The sequence below is a fragment of the Cinclus cinclus genome, chromosome 3 (genome assembly GCF_963662255.1).
Source record: "Cinclus cinclus chromosome 3, bCinCin1.1, whole genome shotgun sequence".
In the NCBI taxonomy this organism is placed as follows: Eukaryota; Metazoa; Chordata; class Aves; order Passeriformes; family Cinclidae; genus Cinclus; species Cinclus cinclus.
Window position 1 is genome coordinate 67,910,469 of NC_085048.1, and position 15,158 is coordinate 67,925,626.

A 15,158-nucleotide genomic window follows, 5' to 3' on the forward strand; every position below is an offset into this window, starting at 1 on the left:
ATCTGTACAGATACACCTCAAGATTATTGCTTTAATGTTATAATATTTTGATTTAGAGATAAAATTTCATACCTACATTATATTAGAAGCTATAAGAGGATGATTACAATTTACTAAAGCCTGTATTTTTTTCCTTCAAAGTGGATGATACAGTGCTGATATAAGATGGGTAAAAATTACAGATTAAAGAAAAAAGATTATACACTAAGGATTTTACATTAATACATGGATACTAAAAGTACTTACCTTTTGAGATAAAGCATCAAAAATACCCCAGAACAACTTTCTGGATAAATGAAGTTCTTCTTCTGAGGCAGCACCAAAGTTACCCCATCCACTTGGCAAACAATAATACTTCCAGCATCTTTCATAATGATTTGTCAGCAACTGAAACAGAACATATTTTGAAAGCAAATAGAAATGTAACTACTGAGGTTCCTCCATTCTGGCACTCAAACATTACATAAATGCTACCAGAAAAATTTCTATATTTTTATCAATAAACCATGTTGGACATGCATTTTTAAATCACTGGTGCATATACACCCAGAATGAGCAGTTTTTTCATCTTTGTTTCAATATCATTTTGCAAAGCTTTTCGCAAAATATTGCAAGTCACAGTCAGTAGAGAGCTGACACGATTTCCTTTAATCCAGTCTGAACAAACTTCAAGATGGAAAAATGCAGACATTCATAACATGTATTTATATATACATATTTTATAATTATATATGTATATTTACATATATATTTTTATATCTTACATGAAAGTGTATATGAGCATAAATAAAGACAGGAATTTAACAAAACAAAACCAAGCCACATCTGATATGCAGAAACAAGGATTTTGGTAGCCAAAAATTTCATCTTGATACTGCACTGCTCTTTTACAATTTCAGTGGATCAGGAAAAAAATCCCAAAACAATACATGAACTATATTTTTATGTCTTAATATTGAAATAATCTGTTAATATATATTTACTAATTAAATTGTTTGACAATTTAAGAAAAATTGCAGAGAAGAACTTAGAGGCATATGTTAAAAGGCAGAAGTTTTATTATTTATGTAGAATAACGGGAGTCTCAGAAGTATAGGCTCTACAAGTCAAATATGTATTTGAAAATATTTTTTGTAACTACATTCAATTCTGTAATGGCCAGACAGGTTTGCTTTTGGACTATGTGTGGACAAAAATATACATGAGTATGTTTTCAAACCTAGTCAAGAGAGTAAAGGTAGGTTTATTCTTAGAGAAATATCTAATTCTGAAGCACTGAATATTATTTAACAGGAAATAAAAACAAGGCCATTCTATTCCAAAATGTCTGAACTATATGGAATACAGGAACAGCATCACAGATTTGAATTTGCATACTGCTTAAAACCTGAGGCAATTCTTAACTGTAGAAACCAGCAAATGTATTCACAGTAGATAGCTCTGTATTCTGATTTGCCTTCATCATTTTCTCCTCTCTTCCCATGCAAAATTACATTTTCAGATGCCTGATTAACTTACAGCTGCCTCTTTACATTACTGTAACTGGCTTGCCAGTACAAGCCTGTAAGGAATGCACACTGCAATACTACAATACTTTCAAATCAGAAACACAGCCGATAGGGGTAGGAGTCCTTTGTGAATTCCCTGGAAATCAGTTTACTGTCAGTGAAACCTTTTAAAAGTTATAGATCTGTCTTCAGACAAAGAGTTCAAATCCTTCATAAGCTTCTATTAGTCTTTTAGGTGTCAATGAGCAAAATTCTTTGTCCATGCTAACACCATGGTTCTCTTCACCTCTGTATTCTCACAAAGCCTGACTAGCCAAAAGGATCCAATGATTATTTCCTTACTGTTCAGTTCAGCAACAAGGGCAGCCCACTGCAGTCATGACCCTTGGGTATTATAAAATCTTTTCTTTTTGATGAACAGATGTCCAGGAACTGGATTTGTTTCTTCCCCCCCCCCCCCCCCTCCAAAAGAAACAAACCCCAAAGCACTACAGCCATTCAGGAAGTGCCAAGTTACTATCTGGTTTTATCAAGACATAAAATGCCATAATGCATTAGAAGGGTCCAATTCAGGGCAGTATACTAAATTATCAACTGCTTTTCTCACACAGACATGGAAGAATGGCTCTCCAGAATCTTTAGTTTGATTGAGGATTTTTGGGGGGGCATAACCAAATTATGAAGTCCTTGGCAGGACTTCAGCAGCAGGCCCTGGCTGTGAGATTAACAATTTAAATTCCTCCTCTTATATCAGAGTTGTAGATGTGCTGATGTGCTTTAAAGCATAAAAATGTATGAAATAAGAAAATATTAATTATCTAATTTGAATCTGTGGAGGGAAAGCATTAAAAGGGACTGCTGAAAAACAGTAGGGAAGGTGTGGAACCAAATGTTTATTAACACTGATAATGATATCAGGATTCTTTATGGAATGTGTCAGCTCCAAAAGGAAAAACCCTCATTTTTGTTATGCATTAGGAACCAGAATAAAAAGATACAGCTAAACTTTTGGGAGCTGAAAATAAAATGCAGCATTACTATTAAACATTGTTGCTTAACAGATTTCCAGGCACCAACAACTGAAAGAGAGTCCTCTAAATTGCTATGTTTTGTGCACTGGATTCTGCGCCCTTCCCCCAAAGTTTGTTCTATTCTGATTCCACATGGGCTGAAACAAACAAGAAATAATTAAAGGAGAAGCAAACATTAGACCCAGACTTCATAACTCCACATGGATGGATGTAAATCAGACTGAATTTCTTTCAAAGCAACCATTTGTACTTCAAAACTATGGTCTTAAATTGCTGCAGAGTGGAAATAACAAAGATTACAGAGAATCTTCTTCATGCAACTATTTTCTGTTGCATGCTGTTAATAAGAATGTTGTTGAATACTAGTATTTACTTTTACCTTGAGAGGCATCTTTGCATGTTCATTCAAGAGGGGTACATCAAATACTAATCTCCTCAGCAAATGCTGCATCATGGAAGGACGCAACTGCCTGAAAGCAGACAGACCATTTCAAAAGGGTGTACAAGCACAGTTTCATGTAAATAATTGATAAATGCATAGAAGCAACATATCAGTTTTATGCTGTTAAAATTCTTCAAATGCATGAAATAATAAGATTTTACTTGTGGCACTAGGGCACTAGGGGTCCAGAGGAAAGCAAACAAGTGTATACCAAAGAAATTATTCTAAACAAGCTGCAAATCAAATGCTTCAAAGAAACCAAGAAAACATCTGATCTACAAACAGAGAAAACCAGGAAAAGAAATACTGAATTTTGATTAGGTGTATTAGGATCACCATGCCCTTGAGGAAAAGATATAATGTTAATTTCTTGCAATGTATCTCAATTACTCTTAAAATATCTTAGAAACTAATGAAGATGTAAGAGCACTATCTCTTTAGAAGTGCTGAACAAGACACAGCAGTGGGCACCAACTGGAAGGACAGAAGAAATTGCTGCAGTATGAATTTCAGAATGGCATGGACATTAAAGCTTTCCAGATAAATAGTAGCATCTGGTCAACTCTATTGGTTCCTATCAATGCAATATATCTATATCAAATACCATCAAATGTGATATATTTTTTACACATTCTTTACAGAATTATAATATAAATGTCTGTAATTTCTGAGCACATCTCCATACTATAAAAAAAAAGATAGTGTCATGGTGAAATACTAAAAAAAAAAAACACCAAACCAAATCCTCCAGTGAACTGAAAGCCTAAATGTTGACTGTAATTAGAACTTGAATTCACAGCTTCTCATAATTGAGCCTGTGGATTTATGAAAAATTGCATAATAATCAACTGGCTTTGACCCTGCTGACACACAAAATCTGTCCCAAAGCTGTTCAATAAAGAGACATAACAATACTAGTCATGGATTAGGATTTCAAATGGAACACACCATAAACAAACCTCTAAAGAGATTTAGATAGGTTACTGAATTTCAACTACAAATCTGCACAGCTAAAATTATTTAAATGGCAGTTCAGTGTATCAATAACTCCACAATTACCGAGCTTTGTCTTTTTGCATCCTCTTTGTTAATCATCAAGATTTTAATTTAAAATATTTGATGATGGCAGAATAACTGAGGATTGAATGAAGGAGGACTGAGGAATGACTGGTGATGAATAAAGCTGCAAATTGAATGCAGTATCTTAAAAACTATCACAATCATCTGATGGGAAAAAAAAAATCTTAATTACATGACTGGTGGCATAATTCTGCATTCCTGTATTATAAATATCACAGATTACTTTATTACTTAGCATTCCTGTACAGCCAGGAGTATTTTCTTACCCACAGATAGAGAGCAAACACTCTTCAATAGAATCTCGCTGAGCTTTGGTAAGAGAGCATCCCTTTGAGAGTCTGTACACAGTGTGTAATAAGGAATCAATGAGGGAAGCATGGTGCTCCGTGCCAGCAAACAGAGGAGCACATCTGGTCAAGAGAGGCAACACTGCTGTGCAAAGGTATCGATTCAGAGCCAAAGCCATATCTGTAGCACTTAAAGCAGCCTATAAATTAAACGGGACAGAAATTAGACATGTCTTATCAGTGTGGTTACAAATGAAAATAAATTGTTGCTTTTGTTCTGCAGTTACAAAGGGGGAAATTTCCAAAACACAGAAATGAGGATACGGTACCTACTGGAGCTAGATGCCTATCTTCTGCTGCTTTTAAAGTCTCATAGACAGCTTTTTAAAGTTTTTAATGAATGAAAACAAAAATAGTAGATGTGGCCATTCAAAAACAAAATAGTTTTCAAGATTATGTTGAAGAATGTCATAGCTGCTGAATAAGAACACTCCAAAATCAGTTAATACAAGTCAGTATCTTTTTGCTATGAACAAGGCCAAGTTCCATGTGAGTTAAAAATCCTCACCTCCTCTTTCTTAAATATCTGGCAGAAAAGGACCTGGGGGTATTGTTCAACAGCTGAACATGAACTTGTGCCCAGGTGGCCAAGAAGACTGACGGCATCCTGGTTTGTATCAGCAATAGTGTGGCCAGAAGGACAGTGATCCCTGCACTCAGCACTGGTGAGGCTGCACCTCCCATCTCCAGTTCTGGGCCCTTCACTTTAGGGAGGACATGGAGGTGCTGGAGCATGTCCAGAGAAGGTCAATGGAGCTGGCGAAGAGTGTGGACCACAAGTCCTATGAGGAGCAGCTGAGAGAACTGGGGGTGTTTAGCCTTGAGAAAAGGAGGCTCAGAGGAGACCTTAATCACTCTCTACAACTGCCTGGAAGGAGGCTGTAGTGACAGTCTCTTCTCCCAAGTGATGAGAAAGAAGAGAAGAAAATGGCCGCAAGCTGCAGAAGGAAATGTTTAGATTACACACCAGGGAAAAATTCTTCACAGAAAGGGATGTCAAGCTTTGGAACAGGTTGTCCAGGTAAGTAGTGGACTCATAATTTTGGAAATGTTAAAAAAATAAATACATATATATATGTGTGTGCATATATATATATATGTATATATATATATATACACACACATACATATATATGTATTCCAAAAAGTGGATATGGCACTTGAGGATATGGTTGAATGGCGAACATGGTGTTGGTGCTAGGTTGACAGATAGACTTCATAATCTTAGAGGTCTTTTCTGACCTTAACAACTGTATGTTTCTATGATCCTAAATAACAACATCATTATTTCCAGAAAAAATGTTGCCATAAAGGCCAAATAGGAAAACCAAATTTAATGTCTCAGCCCTCAAAATAACTCTCTAAATCTAAGCTTTCTGGACCAAGACAGCTAAAAGAAATTAGATGGAAATAAGACTCACAAGGGAAAAAAAATGGCAGAAAACAGAAATGTAGTCTATATCTGAGTAAGTGTAGGGGTCCTTAACAAAAGCATAAACACTTTGTGTCTATCTCTGGAAAGAGGCTCCCAGTTGCTTCTTTCCAGCTGCTTCATTGGCAGCTCATCTAGTTTTGATTACATACCACAAACTCAGAAAGTCTCTTGGGGAAAAGCATTACATCCTTTATAGATAAGGGTATCAGTGCAAGCTCTTAAAAAGTGAGCATTACACTAGATAATGCATCTTCAAGTATTATCAAAGCTCAGAAGCAACATGCAGTTCAGACAGGATCTGAGAAACACAGATGATATGAAGACGTAAAAAAATATTTTTCAAGGAATTAAAAATGCTGTCGTGTTCAATAAGGTAAGAAAACCAAAATAAAACAGACTGCAACCCTTACCGTATCTAATGAGGCAGCAGCACGGAGGTCTGGCAGAAAGCCAACTTCAAGAAGGTGTAGAAGAAAATCCTGGTCCTCAATTCCATAGACCCTGTCAAGGAACAAAACCATGGCTGCCTTGTGATCTGGGCAAAACCCCGCAGACATGTCAGGTTCCACCACAGTACCATCTAAAAGGAAGAAATAAGACTTCAGTGACAAGGATTCTCCTTCATCAGCAGATTAGGCAGTCATGCTGCTACTTGTCAGAGCTTTTAAGTCTGTTAACACCTTGGCATCTTCCACATATTTTTGCTATACGAAGGAAACATACTTACAATTAAATAAAAAAGAATGCATAAGACAAATTCTACCCAGAGACCTCAAAGTCCCTGCATGCTTTCTTTTCTGTTCATGGTTTTTATATTAAGAGGCTATTAACAGTGGACATTCTAAATGATAAGTACCTAAAACATACTAATTAACCCACATAACTTCCTAGTTCTCAGTAGAAGCAGATGAAAGTAAAAATTACAAGAATGCTACATCAGAGATCCTGGAAGTGTGGCATTGGTGAGCATATCTTTAATCTATGACCAAGAATTAAGAATGTGCTAAAAAATCCTATATATCTCAAAACTTTCAAAATATCTGAAAGGACTTCATTGAATTATTTAAAATTTTGGTTTTTTCATTTTGGAAGGTAAACAAGTACTTCTGTGTCTATGAGTTGTAGTTTGCTACTGAGATCTCACCTATAGGACTATTTGGAACATAGGTTCACTTATTTGGAACATAAAAAAGTAATAGCAAAATAGACTGGTTGATCTTTTTATCTCTTCTACTGTAACCTATCAGAAAGTCTTGTCCTGTAAGTATCTAAACAATCCAGGTTGCATTTACAATGTTTTCTCTCCAGAGACACAAAAAAGCAGAGGTAATCCCTTTCCCTTTTATATAGGTGCTCACATAGCTCCCACTATTGCAATCGATTTTATATAGGCAGGAAAAACAAAGAAATGCATTTGCCTATGTATGTCACACCTATCTCTTCACCATAGTTGCTGGAGAACAACTCTGGTGTCTTAGTAAGATCTGCTAGAAACAATTGATAGGGTTAGAACAGCAAGAGCTAAGGATTATGTTATTGAGAAATGAGACTGCTGTATTTTAAAATAGTTCTAAAACCAGAAAGCATGCATTTTAAAATTTCTTTTCAAACTTGCAACAGATTTTCATAATTCAATTTAACAGGATTTATACCAGTGATGTAGGGATACCCAGAACTGTTGACTATAGCATGCAGAAGGATTTTTGAAACACGTATGAGATAACACATGATCTTTTTAAATTACATGGTAAGTAATTGAATTTCAATAATATTTTTAAATGCTGAAAAAAGTATGAGTGTCAATATGTCAATAAATTACAAATCATAAGAATAGGATGGGAGAAAAAATGTAGAAAAATCTTACCTTTTGCTATGGTTGGCATGTGGAAAGCAATACTGATCACTCCCACCAAATCTTCAAGGGGAATCAAAGACCGTAGAATTGATCTGATTCTTATGGCTTCCCCTTTACCAGCATGGATTAGCTAATAACAATACAAATAAAAATTTAGCAAGATCTTCTTTTTATCTTATGTACAAAAGAACAATTGCTCCCAAAATTGCCTTGTAATTAACAATGTAAATTTCATGCAATCTGCATTGATTTACTGTAGCAAGGATGCAAATGTGCAAAGTCTAAAAATCAACATGTTTTCTTATTAAATAAAACAAAGTTCATTTTCAGAACAGAAATTAGACAAAGCCTGTAAACAAAGCCTTAAAATGTAGCAGCATATGGTAGGAGGCATTGGGAGGAAAATAAGGATTCTCAGATTGAAAAAAATTAGGAGTTTTGTCCTGATCAAATGAGACACTTTCAAATATCTCAATTGATTTTTTTGTTTTTAAAAAAAGCAGCAAGACAGGGAGAAAAAAAGACAATTTTTTTCATTCAAACAAAACAGGTATTCATACACTGACCTTGTTAACTACATATATCTCTCCTCTCTCAAGTTATCAAGCCCTGCACAAATATGATACTGATCTATACTGATGTATATTAATCAGGGTACATTTCAGGGTGAAATGAGAAATTATGTATAACTGAATTTCTGCAGAATAATAATGTATATTGAATCATAAACAACAAATATTTTCACATAGTTTCAATCTCTTATAAGATAAGAGGTAAAGTTTTTATGACTGAAATAGTGACATCTTTCCCTTGAGAAGGTTTGTCAGTTGAATGTATTTTCAGATGTTGATGTATATATCCAAGTATAATGCTTATCCGTACATCTTAAAAGAATGCCTTATAAAATTTACATTTTTTACGTGCAACTTAGAAAGTCTGTTTAAAAGAAGGATATGAAGAATAAAACCTCAGTTTATAAAAAAAATACATTACGCTACACCATAGGAAATAGGAACATTTGAGGAATTCTGTTGTCACAATGGACAGTCAAACAAAAAAAAAAAATCAAGTGAAAAATTCCTTTAAAAAGGACAGCTTCGAGCATCTCTTTTCCCCTTGCCAATCAGTAGAACAAGACATTATGTCCACTAAGATACTATGCAGCCATACCACTGCTTTAGTACCTGGTAACATGATACTGAGAAAAAAATGTTTGGCAAACCAGTGATCAGTAAAACAACTGTGCCTTTACCTTCCAGTGTATGATGACATAAAACTTACATGCATTTCAGGGGCACAACGTCCTAAGAGATCAATCAAGGCAGCATAAAAGGTCATGATTGCATTTCCCATGTGAATAGTGTCATCTTCTTGTTCTTCTATTTCACTGTAATTAGTTAGATGTTACAACAAACAAAATATTAAAAAAACAAACCAAAACAACAAAAAAATGTTTTTAATCACAGTAATAAATAAAGAAAATGTGTTAACAAATGGACTTACAGGAGACTAAGCCAGAATATATTTTGTCCCTAAAAGATTGTAGCAACATCTCCATTGTAACCACTGGTACCATTTATCTGTCTCATTTTGCATCCACTGGTACCATTTATCTGTCTCAATTTGCATCAGTGGACTGACTCTTAATGGAATGAAAAAGAACAAACAGAATTCTAGAGATGTCTTAATACTTAGAGTTACTTAAATTAATAATGCAGAGGAAGCACTGGTTAGCAAAAGATAAATCTCTCTCCGACACAGAATCTAAGGAAGAATGAACTAATAATTCATGTGTTAAAACAAAAAAAGTAATTTCACATCTAAGATTACAAAACAAATAAACAAATATCATGACAATGTAAGAAATTCTGCTGCACCTACAGGGTTTTACTAGATCCATTACTTGGGGAAGGTCCATCTCTTGTTCTGTCTTCTGATATTTGTATTGCCTCCTCCATGGCAGCAAGCAGCCCATTGCCTCCTTCTCCTCTCAGAGCAGGACCAAAGCATTCAGGCCGGCGGATAAGCAGTCTGACCACAACATTAGCATTCTCCTCCACACTCTCTCCTACCACACAGAACAAATATCAGGATAAAAGATCATATCAAAAAGAGTTCTGAAATAGGATCAGAAAAAGGTACACAAAAGAGCAGAATGCATAGATACTTTTTATTACAAAATAGTTCAACTATCACAACAGAGTTACATAAACACACAGACTCCTCTATCACTGCAGTGACATAAAAAAAAAAAAACAAAACATGTTTTAATTCAAAATTAGAGCTAAGGAATTAACTATGTAGTGAAGGATGTTCAAAGCATCACTGAAACAACATTAGTGAATTTTAGTGAAGTCAAGTGCAAGGGTTACTGAGAGGACCAATATAATTGCTTGAACACGAAAACTGAATCTAAATATTCATTAAAAGATGGGGGTTTGGTTCTGTATCTACCATGAATTTATCACTAAAAGATTTAGCACTCTCTGTTCTACTTCCAAAGGAGACCTGGGCATTTCAAAAACCAGAGCTGGATCAAAAAAATGGGGCACAGGCTTGCTTTAGATGAATGCCTAGATGCCCATTTCAAAAGTCATAGAAGCTAATGTGTGTCTTGAATAATTCTACTCTTTCTGCAGGTTCTTTTAATTCACAGTATCTTACCAAGCTGGCTTGTATTACTATTTAAAATTACAATCTTATTTGGATATTGGAGGAAGTTATAAAATGTTTAGGCTTCCACACTACCATTGCAAAAAACAGCAAAACGAAGAAAATCCAAATATCGCTCTCCTTCAACTGGATTCCATCCAATGTCTGGGTAGCCCTTACAAATCAACAAAGGACAACTCTGCAACCCACATCCAGCCAAGTATCGAACCACCTAAAAGCAAAGTAAGATAAAAAATATATTAATTGTTAAAAAGAAGTACAGCTTCAAAGGTAAGCATCCTTATACATTGTCAGGATATGGTATCCGCAATCTCTTATCCCTGACAAAACCATATCATGGTTTGGGTAAGTCAGAAGACCACCCTCTTTCTTAGCTCACTTAGCTCACTAACTGCCATGAACTGCAAGACCCACTTATCTCAATTCCATCATTTCTCTCTCAAGAACTATGCTTTGCTATCTGTTACCTCATTTCACTTGCAACTCTGAGCATTACAAATCAGTCAGTTTTGCAATATTCCCCAACTACACACAATCCATGATTGAAAACACATCTTTTCTTTTATAAAGAATAAAAGGTCTACTCTTTATTTTCACTTGCTTTTTTTTTTCCCCTTTCTTTTTTAAACACACAGCAGTAACACTCCCTGTAATTCAGGACTATAGGCTCACTAGTAGTTTTCAGTTGGCCCTTTCCTTCCTGAAGTGGAAGAATTGTAAGCATAGCCTTTAGCCAGTTTGGACAGCTTCTTCTTGCTGAGTGCTTATAAGAATGGTAAGACTGAAACTCTCCTTATAAACACACATGGTCCATCTTCCTATTCCAAGAAAAAACGTCTGCACTTTTATTACTCCTGACAGATGTTTTCTTATGAAGATTATATTATCTCCAGAACTTGAGGCCTTCAAAAAGAAATTGGATATTGCAATTCCTCTGTCTTTTCTTAAGAAAGTTTTTCATGTCTACCTTGAATCTGTCTTTCTATTAGTTAACCTGCTTTTTTAATCCACTACTGACAGAGTAACTATTATTCTATTCCTCCTCCTTGCAGCAATTTATACATACTACACAATTGTCACAGGTTCTCCTGAGTGTTTTAACCTTCAGTGCAATTAATTCAAATTTCTTCAACTTTTCTGAAACAAGTTTAAATGTTAGGGGAAGATATGACAGGTATAGACAGGTATCTCTATGAAAATTTGTCATATACTGCAATAAATTGTCACAAAGTTCCTAGTAACCCTTATTGTCTTATGTCACCACTGCATGTCACCGCTCAAATGAACAACAAAGAAAGATTTTAGCAACAAAGTTTTGTTGGATATGGACTCCACTAGTGCAAAATTAAGAGCTGCCCTTGAAGCAACTCCTTTTGGCTACAGCTGTGTGTGCAATCACCGCAAACTCAGTTCAACTCTTCAGATCGCCAGCAGAAAAAGCAAACAACCAGATTCTCAGTCTTCCCCTGAAAAGTACCAGAAACTCCCATAAAATCTTGGATCTAGCTTACTCCAAGAAAGGAGTATCTCCTCCTCTCCACAGTGGAAATAAAATGCTTGATGAAGAAGCTACCAACCTTCTCCAGGTCAGGCTCTCTTAAAGCCAGAGCAAGTTCATTGTTATCCATTACAGACGCTGCGGCAACATCCAAAGGAGTTGACCCTCGCATAGAAGGGGAGGCTGTTAAAATAACATTTAAACACCAATTTAATAAACCCTAACGAATTCATAGGAAAAGCATTAACTTTTTTTAACAACATGCAACATTTTGTAATTATTTGGCACAATTATAAATATATAATTTATACATCTCAGTTTATAATAAATCATCACGTACTTGCATGAAATTTAACACTGATATGAAATGAAAATACAGTATGAATGTTCAAGCAAAAAGCAGCTTGTCTTACACATTCCTCTTCTCATCATATATTTTAAGATCTCATTTTCCTAACAGACACAACTTTGTTTTGAAGAAAATGCAGTCATGATTTTATGTCTAACACACAGACAAATCCACTGAAATAGAAAATATCTTTACGCTTTAAAATATTAGATTATAAGCTAAGTATTTCCTTTTAAAATGACAGTAAATATAGCATTAGGAAAATCTAAGGTTTTCATATTGACATTCCAAAGGCATTTGATTTGGGCTCTTCCTCTTCAAAAATTTTGAGTTTATACTTCTTTCCCATGCCTTTACATTAAAACATTTGTGATCATGTAAAAAATTACCATGATGATTCCTGAATACTAATATTCTGTCAATTTAAACTACTAAATTAAATAAGAATAAATGTATTTTCTCTACAACACTTCAGGTGAGAAAAGGAAAGCAAACATATTTAAGAAAGCTTCAAGGTTCATTTTTGAGCATCTAATCAAGCAAATGAGTTCTGTGCTTGTCCCACTGCCATAGCTGTATACTAACCAGTACACAGAAAAAAGTGTAGGGATGCAAGCTTGAGCAGTGAGACGTAAGCTGTAATGAAATGCTACCAAAACTTATTAATGATTCTCTTTGTAAAAACAGGAACATAACCTGATCCTCAAAATTAGCACCACTAACCACTAAGTCTCTCTGAATGTTAAGGCATATAGAACAAAATGCACTATATTAGCTCAACTTAATGATACTGCCAGGGGAGTTGTTTAGAGTTCGCAATACAGTTAATGAAGATATTTTGCAGAGGAAATAGGAGAAACTTCAATACATAGTGAGTAAAAAAAGAGCGGGGCTCATCTATAAATCAGTAGGAAATTTTAAATTTCATTTTCATACTTACCAAGGCCAACACTGCTGTTTTCCAATAAATAGCTAAGATGATCAAACATAGCTTTTTGATTCTGCCTGCTGATGCGGCAAAAATAACATAGAAAACGACAGCAGTTTGCCACCATCTTCGGGAAAGTGATTTCCTAAGAAGCAAATAAAAACAGACTGAATTTCAAACTCTAATACAGACATATAACAGGCAAAGTGTAATTTACATAAAGCCTTTAACATACTAATATGTAGGCATCGTACTCATTGCTCCTCAGGGAAATTAACTGCTTAGGTTTCTCACTGGAATCAGCAGGACTTTCTCAGGTAGTTAGAAACACTTTACGCTTCAAAGATCAAGGTATAAGCTTTAAAAACTAAAGCTGGGATCACCCACAGATTCTAGATTCAAACATGAAAGAAGGTGTATACTCAGTTGCATAGAGTAATAATGAGTTGTTTTTTAATTAGTTGATAGAAAGATCTCCCCTTAAAAACATAATAAGCATAGAAAGTGCTACAGTTTTTCCTTTAAAGCATCTGAAATTACAATGTTAATAATATCTTCCTCTGGAATGGAAGGACAGATTCTTCCAAAAAACTTATTCAACTATTATGCTAATGAAAATTAGTAAGTGGTTATGATCCCAGTACCTCCAGTGACAGCTTAGCATCTATAGGGAAAAGCTTTGAACAGCTCTATCCTAAACTCTCTGCCTTTTAGCAGTGAATAGCTTTACCTTGGATTCCCCTCCTCCAAGCACATTCACCATCACTTCCATGACAGTTTCATGCATGCCTAAAGCTCTCATGAGATTCGGATGTTGGTAAAATACTTTATTATTCATGATGTCTCTACAGGAAAACAAAATAAAAATGGTTATGGACCAGTAGTTTACCTATTACGTTACTCACAAAGCTGATTTACTGTGCAATTCTTCACCACCTCCTGAAGTAAAAAATTACCTCAGGGACTTTTCCCAATGAGTTACAATCTCTCCTGTCTATTTTTCTATGCACATTGTGGAAGAACATGACCTTTGTTTTCCCACACTATAGTTAGTGCACAGATTACCCCTTTATTACACTGCAGTAGAAAACTTCTATTTTCATCAAAAATTCCATTCAGATCTAAAACTATGTTGTGACAAGAACATCATCAAAACTGCTATATTATTTTAAATTTTAAATTCAATTATGCAATATTTTTAGACACAGAATCTTTTTTAGATTATTAAAATGTTGAGACATTTGCTATCTGCCATTGAAAGCAATAAAAAAATCCTAGGGGAAAGAGGTATCCAGCTATCTTCTAAGTGTCAAAATCAGAAGCTGCACAAATATTATTCATGAGATCCTGTTCAGCAGAACTCTTCTCTTTCACATACTTTGTCAGGACAGATTTTTCATATTTAAAATCTGGCTTTAAGATCATAATGCAAATATTTTATTTGACACACCATATCCAATAAAAATGTCTAATTTAAAGAGTAATTAAATTTCAAAAAACTATAATCAGTCTTGAAATCAAATTCAACCATAAATAACTGTGAAAGCAATTAGGTCACAAGAGAAAAGGATTAGCGGGTCACTAGAGAAAATACTGTCGGCAACTGCTCAAATTTCACTGTACATTTTAAACAGTGGTTTTTTGGGTTTTTTGGTTTTTTTTTTTTTCCTTCCTGACCTAAAACTCCTTCACTCAGGAAAGGAAAACTCAGTTTTTTAAAAGATGAGATGTGAAGAAGATTATGTGACACTGAATTTTTGACTCCCAGTAACTTTTTTCCCAAAACCAAAAACCAAACTTCATATCAGTGATCATGCTTCCAAAAGCTGTCTCATCTCCTTTCTGCAGTAATGTTTCAAGCTTGGAAAAAGACATCAATGGTATCAATCTTCCAAGACATTCTAAATTCCTAGCTATCTGCAGCAGCTTTCTTTTACAGAAAGCAGTACACAAAGTCAAAATGTCACCTCAAGGACTGGCCAGCAACATTGCCCTACTTTGCAAATTACATC

The 15,158-nt window shown here is 34.9% G+C and overlaps 1 protein-coding gene across 1 annotated transcript in view; it reads right to left on the minus strand.

Moving 5' to 3' along the window:
* RYR2 (ryanodine receptor 2) overlaps positions 1–15,158 on the minus strand; it is a 286,628-nt gene that overhangs the window by 106,626 nt on the left and 164,844 nt on the right. The window contains exons 43-53 of the mRNA XM_062489006.1: positions 13,877–13,991; positions 13,159–13,291; positions 11,949–12,052; positions 10,447–10,582; positions 9,580–9,766; positions 8,980–9,085; positions 7,708–7,828; positions 6,254–6,423; positions 4,328–4,548; positions 2,919–3,009; positions 247–387 (exon numbers count right to left, since the gene is read on the minus strand). Of these exons, the coding sequence (XP_062344990.1) occupies positions 247–387; positions 2,919–3,009; positions 4,328–4,548; positions 6,254–6,423; positions 7,708–7,828; positions 8,980–9,085; positions 9,580–9,766; positions 10,447–10,582; positions 11,949–12,052; positions 13,159–13,291; positions 13,877–13,991 (1,525 nt within the window). The remainder of the gene's footprint in view (positions 1–246; positions 388–2,918; positions 3,010–4,327; positions 4,549–6,253; positions 6,424–7,707; positions 7,829–8,979; positions 9,086–9,579; positions 9,767–10,446; positions 10,583–11,948; positions 12,053–13,158; positions 13,292–13,876; positions 13,992–15,158) is intronic.